A 13,629-nucleotide genomic window follows, 5' to 3' on the forward strand; every position below is an offset into this window, starting at 1 on the left:
CCACTCAGTTAAATTTAGGCAAACTGTTGAGTACGTCATTTAGTAAGTTATATAGAAAATAACTCGCCAATATTTGCTACGAAAATAGGCTTTCGCCGGAGTGAATTATAAACCAGTATTTATGAACACAGGTAGGCCATTTATGCTTTGAACCGGTGTCTTACAGGTGCAAGGGTAAATGACAGCATTCATCTCTAGCATCAGGCCTATATATTCAATCACTACTCGCATATTTAACATCCTTTCACCACATTCCATTTCCAATATTTTAAAATTTGTAAACGCAATTAAAACTATTTTGTCTTCAGCTATGGTGCCAGATTCTTCATGTGTTGACCCACTACTTTACGGTGTGTAATTATGCGTGGATGTTCTGTGAAGGATTCTACTTACACGCCCTTATGGTAATAGCTTTCACCAAAGACAAGAAGTTGTTAATAATATGCTATCTTATTGGATGGGGTAAGTTCCGATACTTTTAAATATATATTCAATATTTAATGTACAGCCTTTGGGAGCATTGAAAGAATATCATACTACAATAAATTTACTGTACTTACTTTGATTTCTCATATATCGTACTTTGCAATTTATATCAATCTAAATAAAGAAAACATACTTTATGTAAGCACAGACAATGTTACACATAGTAAGTATAATGTTACAGTGTTTCATGTAAGGTCAAGGTAATTATTTGCATAATAAAATAATAATTTATTGATGGCGAATTGCAGTCATCTCAACCCTAGGATAGTATTAATACATGACGCATTTTAACACGACATATTTAGAATTGAAGTCACAAATATGTTATGATTATTATTTATCATTTCTATATGAATTTGCAGTGTTCCCCATTCTACCAACACTAATCTATACGATTATTAGAGCTCTGTATAGCGATGACAATAATAGGTAAAATTTAAATCTATATAACGCGTTTGTGAATAAAATAGATATGCGTTACATTTGAAGAAATAAATATTGATATCCACGAGATTTATATGTCTATACCGTAAAGTTTAAAATGTCAATATCAGTGATTCTAGTAAAGTATGAATTATTAATAACTTCTCAAGAGTATTTTTTATTAATTTTGAAATTGGAAAGTTTTCACATTAACAGACAATAACTATATGAGCTGCCTTTATAGGTGTTGGACAGGAGATTCAAACTTGCATTGGATATTGGCTGGACCAATTAATGCTTCACTTATTGTGAGTCTCTTTCGATTTTGTTTAGTATTTGTGTTTTGTTATACGTTCTGTTTGACTGTTTAAAGAATGTTTAAACCTTATCTGAATTACATTCGTGTTGATTTGTTTTCTGGCAAAAGACAGCATTCCAAGCGGAATTGAACCTGAGCCCTATCGGATTGGGTGGCACTACCTTGTCTATTACACCGTTGCCCCTATTCACAACACATTACATATAATGTCAGTTTTTTAGAACTTGATAACGTGAATATTAAATGTATTGCAATTATATATACCACTGTGTTAATTTTATACGTTTTCTAACCCAATTAGCATATATCAAGGACAAGCATTTTCATAACGTTGAAAATATCGGTCATAAATCATTCCATGAGACAAGGAGAAATAATTTTCAAAATTATTATAAAGACATTTATGTAAATCTGAAATGTTAAGGCTCCTCTCCTTTGTGCTCTGGTGGACATCAACTATTTCGTAGTGTAATACAGCCATGTTATCACTTCTACGTGTTTCGTACTATTTAAACACTAAAATTTATTTCAGCGATGCATGTATTAAGGGTTTTCATTTAGGCATAGCTTATTACCTTTTTGATGTAGGTCTTGCTTCAAAGAATCCGTTTATTAGTCCCCTACTGGTTAAAAACCAGTTTCAGTTTCCCGGTCAATAACTTTGTCATGCAAAACAGGATTTAAACGTTAACTGGCACAAATATTACCCTGGATGAGACCACACGTCATGCTTAAAAACAAGATCCCTATCCCAAAGGTCAAGATAACACTTAGAGGTCAAATGTCAATAGAGTTTTGTTCCTGTCTGGTCCATAACCCTGTCATCCATTAAGGGATTTTAATATTACTTGACACAAGTGTCCCCCCTAATGAGACAATGTCTAATTGCATCTACATGTGTTTTTAATACAGGTGAATTTCATCTTTTCTATCAATATAATGAGAATACTACTGTCAAAGCTGCGTTCAGTGCACACCAACGAGACGATGCAGACAAGGTAGGTTTTTTCTAGCGTAATGTCATAAAGAGTTGTTAGCTCAGAACATGCATATCACTGTCATTATCCCATATACGGATGAAAAGTAGACATACGAGACGCTTTACAGACATTTTGAAAAGTAGCATTAATTTTCACTGAACAATGCAGTACATGAACATTTTAATTTCATATATTTTATAATACGCCGACGCTGTCAAACATTCTAATTATGACTGAATTGTCTCAGAACAATTAATTTTGTTTTGTCAATATGTACTTGTCTGTAAGTTGTTTCTGAGTGGGTGAGTTAGTAATGCTTGCAGCATGACGGACCTCATTACTGAAGTGTGTTAATTTATAATTGTAGACGAGCAGTGCGAGCCACATTGATTCTGATACCGTTGCTAGGACTTCAGTATATTGCCTTCCCTTTCAAACCACCACCAGGATCGGACGGAGAGTATGTCTATGCCATGATATCGGCATTTTTAGTGTCATTTCAGGTACATATATCTTTTTTTATATAATTATATTAAATTTTGTTTCAGATGATTTCTTACGTTATGTACACGTACCATTACAGATATATCTGTTGTACTGTGTTTCGTTGCATATATCATGAAAGAACCAACATTCTGACATTTAAAACTGCTTTAAAATGAATCAGTTGGGACTTTTAATACGTAAAAATGAATAAGTTGGGACTCTTGATACATAAAAAATAAATCAGCTGGGACTCTTGATATATAAAATTTGAACCAGTTAGGACTCTTGATACGTAAAATGAATCAGTTTGGACTCTTGATACATAAAAAAATGAATCAGTTGGGGCTCTTGATACATAAAAAATGAATCAGTTGGGACTCTTGATACATAAAAAAATGAATAAGTTGGGACTCTTGATACATAAAAAATAAATCAGTTGGGACTCTTGATATATAAAATTTGAACCAGTTAGGACTCTTGATACGTAAAAAATGAATCAGTTTGGACTCTTGATACATAAAAAAATGAATCAGTTGGGGCTCTTGATACATAAAATATGAATCAGTTGGGACTCTTGATACATAAAAAAATGAATAAGTTGGGACTCTTGATACATAAAAAATAAATCAGTTGGGACTCTTGATATATAAAATTTGAACCAGTTAGGACTCTTGATACGTAAAAATGAATCAGTTTGGACTCTTGATACATAAAAAAATGAATCAGTTGGGGCTCTTGATAGATAAAAAAATGAATCAGTTGGGACTCTGATACATAAAAAATAAATCAGTTGGGACTCTCGATACATAAAAATGAATCAGTTTGGACTCTCCATACATAAAAAATAAATCAGTTGGGACTCTTGATACGTATAAAAATAAATCAGTTGGGACTCTTGATACATAAAAAATAAATCACTTGGGACTCTTGATACCTGAATAATGAATCAGCTTGGACTCTTGATACGTAAAAAATAAATCAGTTGGGACTCTTAATACATAAAAAAATGAATAAGTTGGGACTCTTGATACATAAAAAATGAATCAGTTGGGGCTCTTGATACATAAAAAAATGAATCAGTTGGGACTCTTGATACATAAAAAATAAATCAGTTGGGACTCTTGATACATAAAAAATAAATCAGTTGGGACTCTCGATACATAAAAATGAATCAGTTTGGACTCTCCATACATAAAAACAAATCAGTTGGGACTCTTGATACGTATAAAAATAAATCAGTTGGGACTCTTGATACCTGAATAATGAATCAGTTGGGACTCTTGATACGTAAAGAATAAATCAGTTGGGACTCTTGATAAATAAATAGTGAATGAGTTGGGACTCTTGATACGTAAAAAGTAAATCAGTTGGGACTCTTAATACGTAAATTTTAAAACAGGAAATCGAATAAGAGATATCAATGGAGAGGCACATAGCTTGTTAGGGAATCAGAAAAACAAAAATCCGTTTGAATAGGGTGTGTATTTGGTAACGATAACGTCATTAATTTCACTAAAACTAGTATATCTTACAATTTCAGGGTGTATTTGTGTCGGTTGTTTTCTGTTTCTTCAATGGAGAGGTAAGTTACATTATACAAAATTGGTTTTATTTTGTAACACCATACCAAGTTCTTAAAATATTTGAATGAATTGTTAGATGTGTTTTGTGATTGTTTGATGTTGTGTATATTACAATATGATGAGATACGTAAATTACAATGCTTAGAATGTATTTGATTGTACTATTTTACTATTCGCATTTATAAGTAGGCATGCAAACTTTACATTTTTATTATCCTTTTTATCCATTCATTGTGTTGAAAGTTAAGTCCGACAGTTTTGTTTTTTTTTGTGGTTGAACAGTTGTGAGACCTGTAATCATGCTTTTCTGAAATTAAAGACCTTGGTTCTTAATACATGGCATGGAGTCAGCTATGACATTTCCACGTTTTCGTCTAATGAAACTATAGGCAAAATGTGCTTAAACCAATGTCTTTAAACATTTTCTCCTTTTGACAAGCAAGCAATGTAACTTTTGAAATACGTACTAGTGATATATAGTCAAGTGCAAAAAATCGGCAGCGTAAGGTTAATGTTGAAATTTTAAGCGATATTTGATTTTATTTTTTGCCATTTTGGACAGTACATGAAATGACTGATTATAGAGATTACATTGCTTGACTGTGATATTGAATAACGCCTGGCAGTGTATTGTGGTATAAAAATGTCGTATATGTCTTAAAATTTTGAACCTTCGCAGGTAATCCGATGTTTCAAGAAAAAGTGGCACCGCTTCAGGATGGAGAGATCTAAAAAATACCGCGATAGTAAAAATAGCGGTAAACAAAATGGTGAAAGCCGATCCATGTTGCGATCAATGACATCTGAGGGAGAAACTAAGGTCACTCTTCAGACAATCTCAACTAATAATAACTGTGATTGAGTCTTCATTAGTTTAAGGTTATGAATAAAGAGTTTGACTTCTAGGCACTCACAGCAAATTCATACTGTGCTTAAGTGTTGTGGTAGACCATTGTGTAAACAGGATCTAATTCAACTAGCATCATGTGTGAAAGACGTGTAGGTCTGCATGCTTATTTGTAAAGTTGTACCACATAACTACTTTACATGTACAGTACATGAATCAAGCTCTAGGACATTCTCTTAAAAACTGCGTCCGTGTAGACACTTGCTACATTCATACGTTCAACAGCTAAGTGTAAATGTTGTAATGTGCATTAATTAAATATCTAGTAACTTGCCTTGCTGGAAGGTTGCGCAGTACGAACAGAAAGATGGTTCAACAGGCACTGACTCTAAATGTTAATGGAATCAGTAAATTAACCTTTCATAGGTGACGGTAGTATTATAAAAGTGATAAAACTACATCTGACTGACTGCCTGGGGTTTTATGAGCTGCAAAGCAAACGGTAATGAAGTGTATCTACACCTTGAATCACATTTTAATCGTTTTGTGATTGCCAAGATTATGTTGTGTTTGCAAACACTGATTCAATAGATAATGGATTAAGTTCCATAGATCGCCGTTATACCGAAACAATTAACTGTTATTTTCAGTTAAAATGTTTGATGTGCTCATCTGTCAACATAAGATCAATTGTAGTTCCTCTGGGTTGCAAAAGTAGAACTAGTTCTTTTTAATACCTGAACGGATTTTAAAATTACTTTGCAAGTAGGACGACTCGCAGCCTTTAAACTATGGCCATGTCAGGTTGAATTGATAATATGAAAGTTCAGGTAAGCAGTATTTTATGTCCTCTCTTCGTATACATCGGCACAAGTAATTGGACGACATGCAGAACGCAACTTTCAGACATGTGCGTTCATTATCATTAGCAAATGGTAAGGTCAAATGTCAAATAGGCAGTCCAAATGTTTTAAACTTTTTGAGCAATTCTGGAATAACTTGGTACATATGTTAAGGAAGTTCTGCACTTTTGGTTAACCAAAAGTAATGCTGCAACGTTATTTATCCGGACAACGTAGAATAAAGCTGTGTATCTTTCTACATATGAAGTATGATATTTAAAAAATTGATCACAAAACAGGTACAGATTGTGTCTCACAATCGGCTTGAAATGTGAGGATTTCTTTAATCATGGTCAGTTGTCTCCAAACAACTAGCGCATTAACCTATACATTTTATTTTACCATAATATTATAAAAGATTATTTTTTATTTACGCATGTGAGGAGTTTCATTAAAATCTACATCGTAGACAAATTTCTATTCGCGAAAATGTATTAAATATTTGATTTTCCACATGGATTCCAATTATGAAAACCTTGTAGGTTCAAATGTTTTAAAACTGGCTAGCAAAATATCAAGCATCCGAATCTTTTATTTATTTGCTAGGCTTTCTAAGTATATTCTGAAGATCTGAAAACTCGGGTTTTAATAAATTTCTACATAGTAGAAAAACAATTTACCCGAACGTGCAGAACTACTTTTATCAAAACGTGTCGGCAAGAAAAACAACGCGTTCGGTCACTTCAGTGCATGGGACCAAAGGCCGGAAAGCATTATTTTTGAGCGAGAGCATTTTCAAATAACTTTGCACAAATACTAACTATAATTAAAATATTCCAAATGTCATATACAGTCATGGAATTTCATTATCAAATTTATACAATGAAGTCAGAGGTTACCTAGTCAGGTCAGTAGTTTGTGTCCTTCCTATATCTGTTAAACTCTTTCAACACTTTTAGTATTACTGTGCATGGATGTAAACCACAACAAGATGATATAAAGAGGGCAGCTTTTGGTAATATAAATTAAAAATCATTGTCATGTTTTGTGGTCCGACAATTATGCTTCCATTTAATTGAAAAAGCATTGGATGAAATGTGTTGTTTAAAAGCAATCACGACTAGTTATTGACATACACTACTTAAGAATTGCTTTTGAAAAATTATGACGGGAAATATTTGTTAATTGTTTGGTTCTGAAAGTCGCTTAATTCGGATCTACTTTTTACTTTTCTTTCATTTACTAACATTTGTATTTTATACTATTTATTATTGTTTGCTCAACATTTAATCAAGATTAGGTTTGCACTTGGACATACATAGTAGCGGTGATGCTAATGTCTTTGTCATTCTTTTATGATAAGTCATAAGTTTTCTTGATTTGTTTTTGAAGGACTTTGAAGTGCGTACATGTAAGATTTGCTCAATTGAATTGATGTAAAATAATGACCGATGAAAATGAATATGTTGTCGATGATGATTTAAGTGATTTAAAGATGTCAGAATGATCAACATTACTCGAAGGTAAATCGTGTGAAGCCATGTCCTGTTATTAATTGATTTACGATAATATTAATAGATGATTTTACCAGATCTGTTATGGGTTTTGATAAAGATCAATAATGCATTCAGTGGTACAAATAAATTTAGTCAAATACGAGTCAACAGGCTGTTGTTATAAACTGTCTTTGGAAATTCCAGTGAAATATTATTGAAACAGGTCATATTACATTTCTGAAGTAGAAACACACTTACATTGCTTACTATTAGATAACTTGAAGGAAAGCAAATATATATAAATCATACAATCTAGAAATATTCGTCCAGTATTTAGTATGCTTTAGAAGACATTGATGACATACTGTATAAATTGTATATTATGATGTCATATTCATACCATATTACGGTAATGTGGTTCGAAACCTTTTGTATGATTGAGCATGTAAAGAGCATGTAAATACATATTATTTCTTTATCTGTGATTGTTTGCAAAACATGAAGAATATAATTTTTACACATCTTTTTAATTTGATGAAAGGAAACTTTTTTCTTGGTAAGTTTGTTTTGTTTTTGTTAGGTTTAAGGTGCATTGACAAAATTTTAGGTCATATGGCGACTTTCCAGTTTTGATGGTGGAAGAAGACCCTATGTGCCCCTCCTTGAATCATTTCATTACGAGCGGGCATCTAGGTAGAACCATCGACCTTCCATAAGCCAGCTGGATGGCTTCATCACATGAAGAATGAGGGAGGTTCGAACCCGCATCGGTGAGAGGCAAGTGATTTGAAGGCAGCGACCTTAACCACTCGGCCACGGAGGCCTCCTTCTCGATAAGTGGAATGTCAAAGTTAAATAATGATATCAGATTAACACTATTTATGTTCAGAGAGTGTCAACGTATTATCAAACTATTGATACTGATTTGTTGAAATACATTTATAAAATAGTTCATTTTTAACTGAAATAAAGGATATTTCATTATATTTTGGTTGTTTTTTTACTATTTATTATACATGTTACATGTACGCCTTGGTGAGCAGCTGTTTTTCCTCGCTTTATTTGTTTGCATGTTTCAAGTATCTCAGCCCTTGTATTTTCTAAAAATATGGAATAACATGTTCTGCGACTATGGTTTCAAAAATCCTCCTCAAACAATAGTAAGACTAAATTTTAGAATTGTCCAGTAAAAATGCAGTTTGTCAGCTTATTTTATAATATCTTTATAAAAATACAGAATAAGAGATAGATTAATGATAAGGAAACCTGCTTCATCATATTTTCTAAAGCTTTTAAGGACCTGATGCCTACCTGGCGGTTAGATCAGTAAACCTAACTGTAAATGTTGTAAAACCACTGGCACCAGACCAGAAAGAAAAAGCCACTGTACATGTTATACCCTAACCCTAGGTATACCATTGGAACTATGGTCATAAACTGGAAAATATATTAATCAACATCAACCGCGCATTTCTCACCTAAAACGTGAAGTTTGGTAAATGAATACTATGCATATTGAACAAGTGGTAATTCATCTTCCATCATGCACCAGTCACATTGTCTCAATATTATATATCGCAGAGACATGCCACAGATTTTCTGCTTTCGTCAACGTTACAGAAAAAAAACTTGGATGAACTTCCCTAACGAATTTCTAGTCTAGACGACACGACCGTGAGCACATATTTGGCGAATTTCGAAATGTAAACAAACAAAAACAGAATGTAAAATATTCACAGTAGTACTTAAAATGATGAATGAAAGTCATCTTAGAAATGATTTAGATTTTGAAGTCGTACATTGATACACAATTGTATTGTTTATTTAATTCATATTGAACATATGTTTTTACATATACACAGTCTAGCGTACACGTGTAGTAAACGGAGATTGACATACATTTCCACATCAGAGTATTTTTATCTAGACTAGAAAAAACATTGGGGAAGTTCAGTCCAAGTTATAGTATACCTAGGGCTAGGGTATAACATGTACAGTGTTTCTTTCGTTCTGATCTGGTGCCAGTAGGCAAAACACTTTCAGCCTCATGCATATCAGTTTAACATGCAAAATGTATTGTTTTGCCGAGTAGTCTCTTTAAATGTATTTATTAGTCAAATATCAAGTATATAGAACATGTCCTTTTGTAGAAACAAACGTGTTCGTTTTAAGTTTTCGTCACATGTGTACAATGCAGAATTACGAATCACTCGTTTTCGATAGACAGTGTTTCAGTACTAGCATTTTAAACGTTCTACAACAATTGATTTTAAACAGGTTTTGTTTCATTTAAATGTGTTCGAATGGATAGCGAATCAACATTAGACGGATTGGTATAAATTTACAAACAAATTTTAATTTCTGGTCTTTAAATATTTGTTCGTTTCAACGCAAATGACGTGGTACTCCGAAATTGCTGTGAATTGTTTAAAATCAATATCATGATACTATACGTAAAAAAACAGGGCTTGTTTGCCTTTAGAATTAGCTTTCAGGCTCATGATTGACATGATTGAGTTAAAAAGATTCAATTCGAAAGGTCTTTATTAAGATAGCTATTTTGCTTTTTGAAGGGATGGGGGCACGGAAACCAACGAAATAAAGCGAATATTTTCATAACGGGGGTTTCTTAACATTCTGTCATTCTGCATTTAGGACTTGTTACAACAACAAAGCCTTTTCTTCTCATAACGTTTGTTCGGAAACGGCCTATTGTAAAACAAGGATTGTATACATCAGGATGAACGCAGTCTTCTCAATAAGCAACTCTTGAGCAGGCAATGTATTTATGAATAAGTACATGATTTGCATATACATGTAGTACTACACAAAAATAAGGCATACTGTATCACTCTAGAACCGACAGTGTCATAAGCACCACAAGTCTTCCCTGGTCAGTTGACTGTACCCCTAGAATATTCTAAAACAACATGACAGTGTAAATACCCGCCAACAGGCAATTATAACAAAGGGTATGTAAGACACAAAAATGCTCGTGTTTCAAGTTTGCTTACGACTCAGTTTTGTATAGTATAGTCAGATATTAGTACAAACTATTAAATGTTTCATGGTATAAAATATATAATACGAGCAGCATTTATTTATCTGCAAAAGGCAATAAAAGAAGCATAAATACCTAGATTTATCCAGAATCGATAAACATTATCATAAGTTGGTACACTGACAAATTTTAGAACTCAGTCTTTTGCTGCTTCATTTGTAAATGACGTTCACAGGATAGACTATGTGATATGTTCCTTATTCCTTAAACTCGCATTTAAAAGTTAATGCTATCAATGCATTCACTTAATTTTTAATTTGGTACACATTTCGGGATGTACAGAATGGTATAACATACTACTAAAGCCCGTATATGTAATATGTTTTAATGTTTAAATCGATGCCGCCAGGACTTGCAAATGTTACATACCGGTATCTTAAGGCAAATGTTTCACCTTTGTACAATGACAGTAAAAATATTACAGTTTTGTCTGAGTGTTTCCATATATATGTGCATAAATGATAAGTTTTTACGACAAGAATTAAATATACACCTTTCTTTTCGATATGTCTTGAAGTCTTTGCCTTGTACGCACATTGGGTCAATATCAACAGAAATAAAATACTACTTCTTACTTAGAATCATGAGATTATAGTATTGGTAAGAAAGTGCAGCCACTCATTTGATTTAAACAATTAGTTAAGCACGATTTTTGACAGTTTTTGGTTTCTGTAATCATTGAGCATAAAGTCACACCAACAAAGTTTCGGTCATTTGGCAACTTTTCAGCTGAATAACGACGGATGACGACAGGTGCCTGGGTCATTTTCAGGCAAGAGAACGTCCTCCGTCAAGCTTGATATACATAAAAGGACTACGTCCAAAACGCTTTTCACATCCAAAACAGTAACTTATTTTCAATTGATTAACTGTCAGCGACCTCTGCCATTCAGTCATGGCGGCCCCATTACCTGGATTTAGTCATGTAATTTTACTACTGTTTAAAAAACTTGTGTTGCAAGATAAATCTTTATAAACAATATTACATGCCATAGTTAAGGGAAAATGCTAGATGAACTGTAACTTGAATTTTCTTATCGTTATATATAAACAATCAAAGGACAAAAAGCTTCGATAATACGTTAATTATCAACTTGAACGATTGCTCAAATATAGTTTATTTAAAGGGTTCTATAACATGGAAAAGCGTTTATTTTATACGCCAGGTAATAACTATACTAAGGCGACAACTGACCCGGTGTGACATGTTTCGTCGGGAAGGAAGTCGTAGAATCTATGGAGGCCGGCGCAAAAGTTCTACAATGACATTTACGTTACCAGATTTGCCTAACGGAAAAGGAATCCTCAAGCGACATGGGCCTTATTACTCAGATAATTCAGTGTCTTATAATGGAATAGTGAGTAAGGTAAGAACTTAGCACAGATGAAGAAATGATATTTCAAATCGGCTTATTCTTATGCAATATCACTAGAATATGTATACTAATAATGTCCGTGAGAACCTAAAACGAAATTCCAGGACGATACGCTGACTTTCAGTGGCATTCAATTAATCGGAGCTCCTTGGCAAACCTGATTTCATGAAAGCAACGTTTGGCCTCTTAAGTGCGAAACTGGTAATGTATTTGCGATGTGTACCCTTCCCAATTCCTTGAAGAGATCGTAAGTACAGTGTGATGTCCCTTTAAAGTCGCCCCCTATTTGGATGAGTAGATCATGGAGTTTATACACTATCTATCTTTATATACTAGTTCCGCGAGGCGTTCATGAGCTCGTTTTCACTCAAAATTCCATTGAAATCAAGCCTGCAAGTAAAGATTTTTCTCGCTAAAATAATGTAAAACGTATACAATTACAAACATCCACTTTGCCCGATAATCGAACAAGGCAACTCCACATTGGTATTCTTGTGCTAAACAGCGGATGCGTTCCATGCCATATAAAACGAAGCAAAGGTGCTACATGCTACACGAAATGCCTCGTGTTTGATAATACTGTCCGTTTTAATATGGGGCATAGATGTTTCTTTTATCTAAAGCTATCTGGCAAGTGATGGTTGTAAAGAGCGTTGACACATACTTATTCTAATACACATGATTTCAACCATTATGAATGTCCAGTCAAATATACCTTTATTATGAAGTCATTTAATAGTTTCTTCTATAAAGACATCATTGACAATTACAACAAATTTATATAACGTTTGAACTCCTTTATCACTGATTTTAGCATGGGTTGGTTAAATTACTTTCTTAAACTGAAATCCGGATGATTCTTATAGTATTGAAAGACTCAGCTAATCGTATCTGGAACAGTCATATACATTTTCAATAAACACTAGTAATTCTGAACTGTTTACTTATAGGCAACCCACGATGCCTTCCAAATGACTCCACTTGCCGAGGAAAAGGGATACAAAGATGCTGACGAAGGTTATGTCTAGTTTTTAGAGGAAATGCTAAAGACAACATTCCCTGTATAGATCTAAAACGACAGCAAGAGTACTAATGACTTGTAAAGCAGCATGAAAATATATCCCATTTCAGTGATGTTATTCTGCGTACAATGAATAGCAAATTTGCGAATACTTTTTCACACTTCACATAAATGTAGAATATTCGTCCATAAGTGTTATGTTTGATTTTTACAGCTACTTTAAATTTAATTATTCTATGCTCATAGTAAATGCTTGAATTACTGATTGGAATATCTAATCATTTATCTTATACATGTTGACGTGAACATAGTTTTATACTGAATGCATGTTGACATCGTTTGCATACATAAATGCGGATGTATTTTTACTTAAATAAAACATGTGCATATAATGCTTACATAAATACATTTGTGTATGAGCACAATGAAAAACGGACCTGACAAACAGTGGTATGGATTTTACAAACCAAGATATATTATTTAGCACGATTGATAATTCTTGAGTTCTTGTCTAACAATAATAAACATTTGTTATACATGAAGTTTATTGATAAAATCAGTTCTTAGATTCAATTTAGTTTCGATCCCAAAACAAACTTCAGTTTGCTGTTTTACATTTCAATTTTTCGCATTAAGTACTATTTTTGTTATTAGTAGTCCATATTACACAGAACTTGTATGAATGAAATAATTCTCATTTGAATGATGT

The 13,629-nt window shown here is 33.2% G+C and overlaps 1 protein-coding gene across 4 annotated transcripts in view; it reads left to right on the top strand.

Moving 5' to 3' along the window:
- LOC123530882 (calcitonin gene-related peptide type 1 receptor-like) overlaps positions 1-8,448 on the top strand; it is a 123,195-nt gene extending 114,747 nt beyond the window's left edge. For all 4 annotated transcript variants that reach the window (XM_053517119.1, XM_053517117.1, XM_053517118.1 and 1 more), the window contains 7 exons: positions 309-462; positions 849-915; positions 1,154-1,217; positions 2,141-2,226; positions 2,576-2,711; positions 4,235-4,276; positions 4,957-8,448. In XM_053517119.1, coding sequence (XP_053373094.1) covers positions 309-462; positions 849-915; positions 1,154-1,217; positions 2,141-2,226; positions 2,576-2,711; positions 4,235-4,276; positions 4,957-5,139 — 732 coding nt within the window. In that variant the 3' untranslated portion in view covers positions 5,140-8,448. The remainder of the gene's footprint in view (positions 1-308; positions 463-848; positions 916-1,153; positions 1,218-2,140; positions 2,227-2,575; positions 2,712-4,234; positions 4,277-4,956) is intronic.
- Positions 8,449-13,629: the final 5,181 nt, after the last annotated feature.

This window comes from Mercenaria mercenaria, chromosome 11 (assembly GCF_021730395.1).
Source record: "Mercenaria mercenaria strain notata chromosome 11, MADL_Memer_1, whole genome shotgun sequence".
NCBI lineage: Eukaryota > Metazoa > Mollusca > Bivalvia > Venerida > Veneridae > Mercenaria > Mercenaria mercenaria.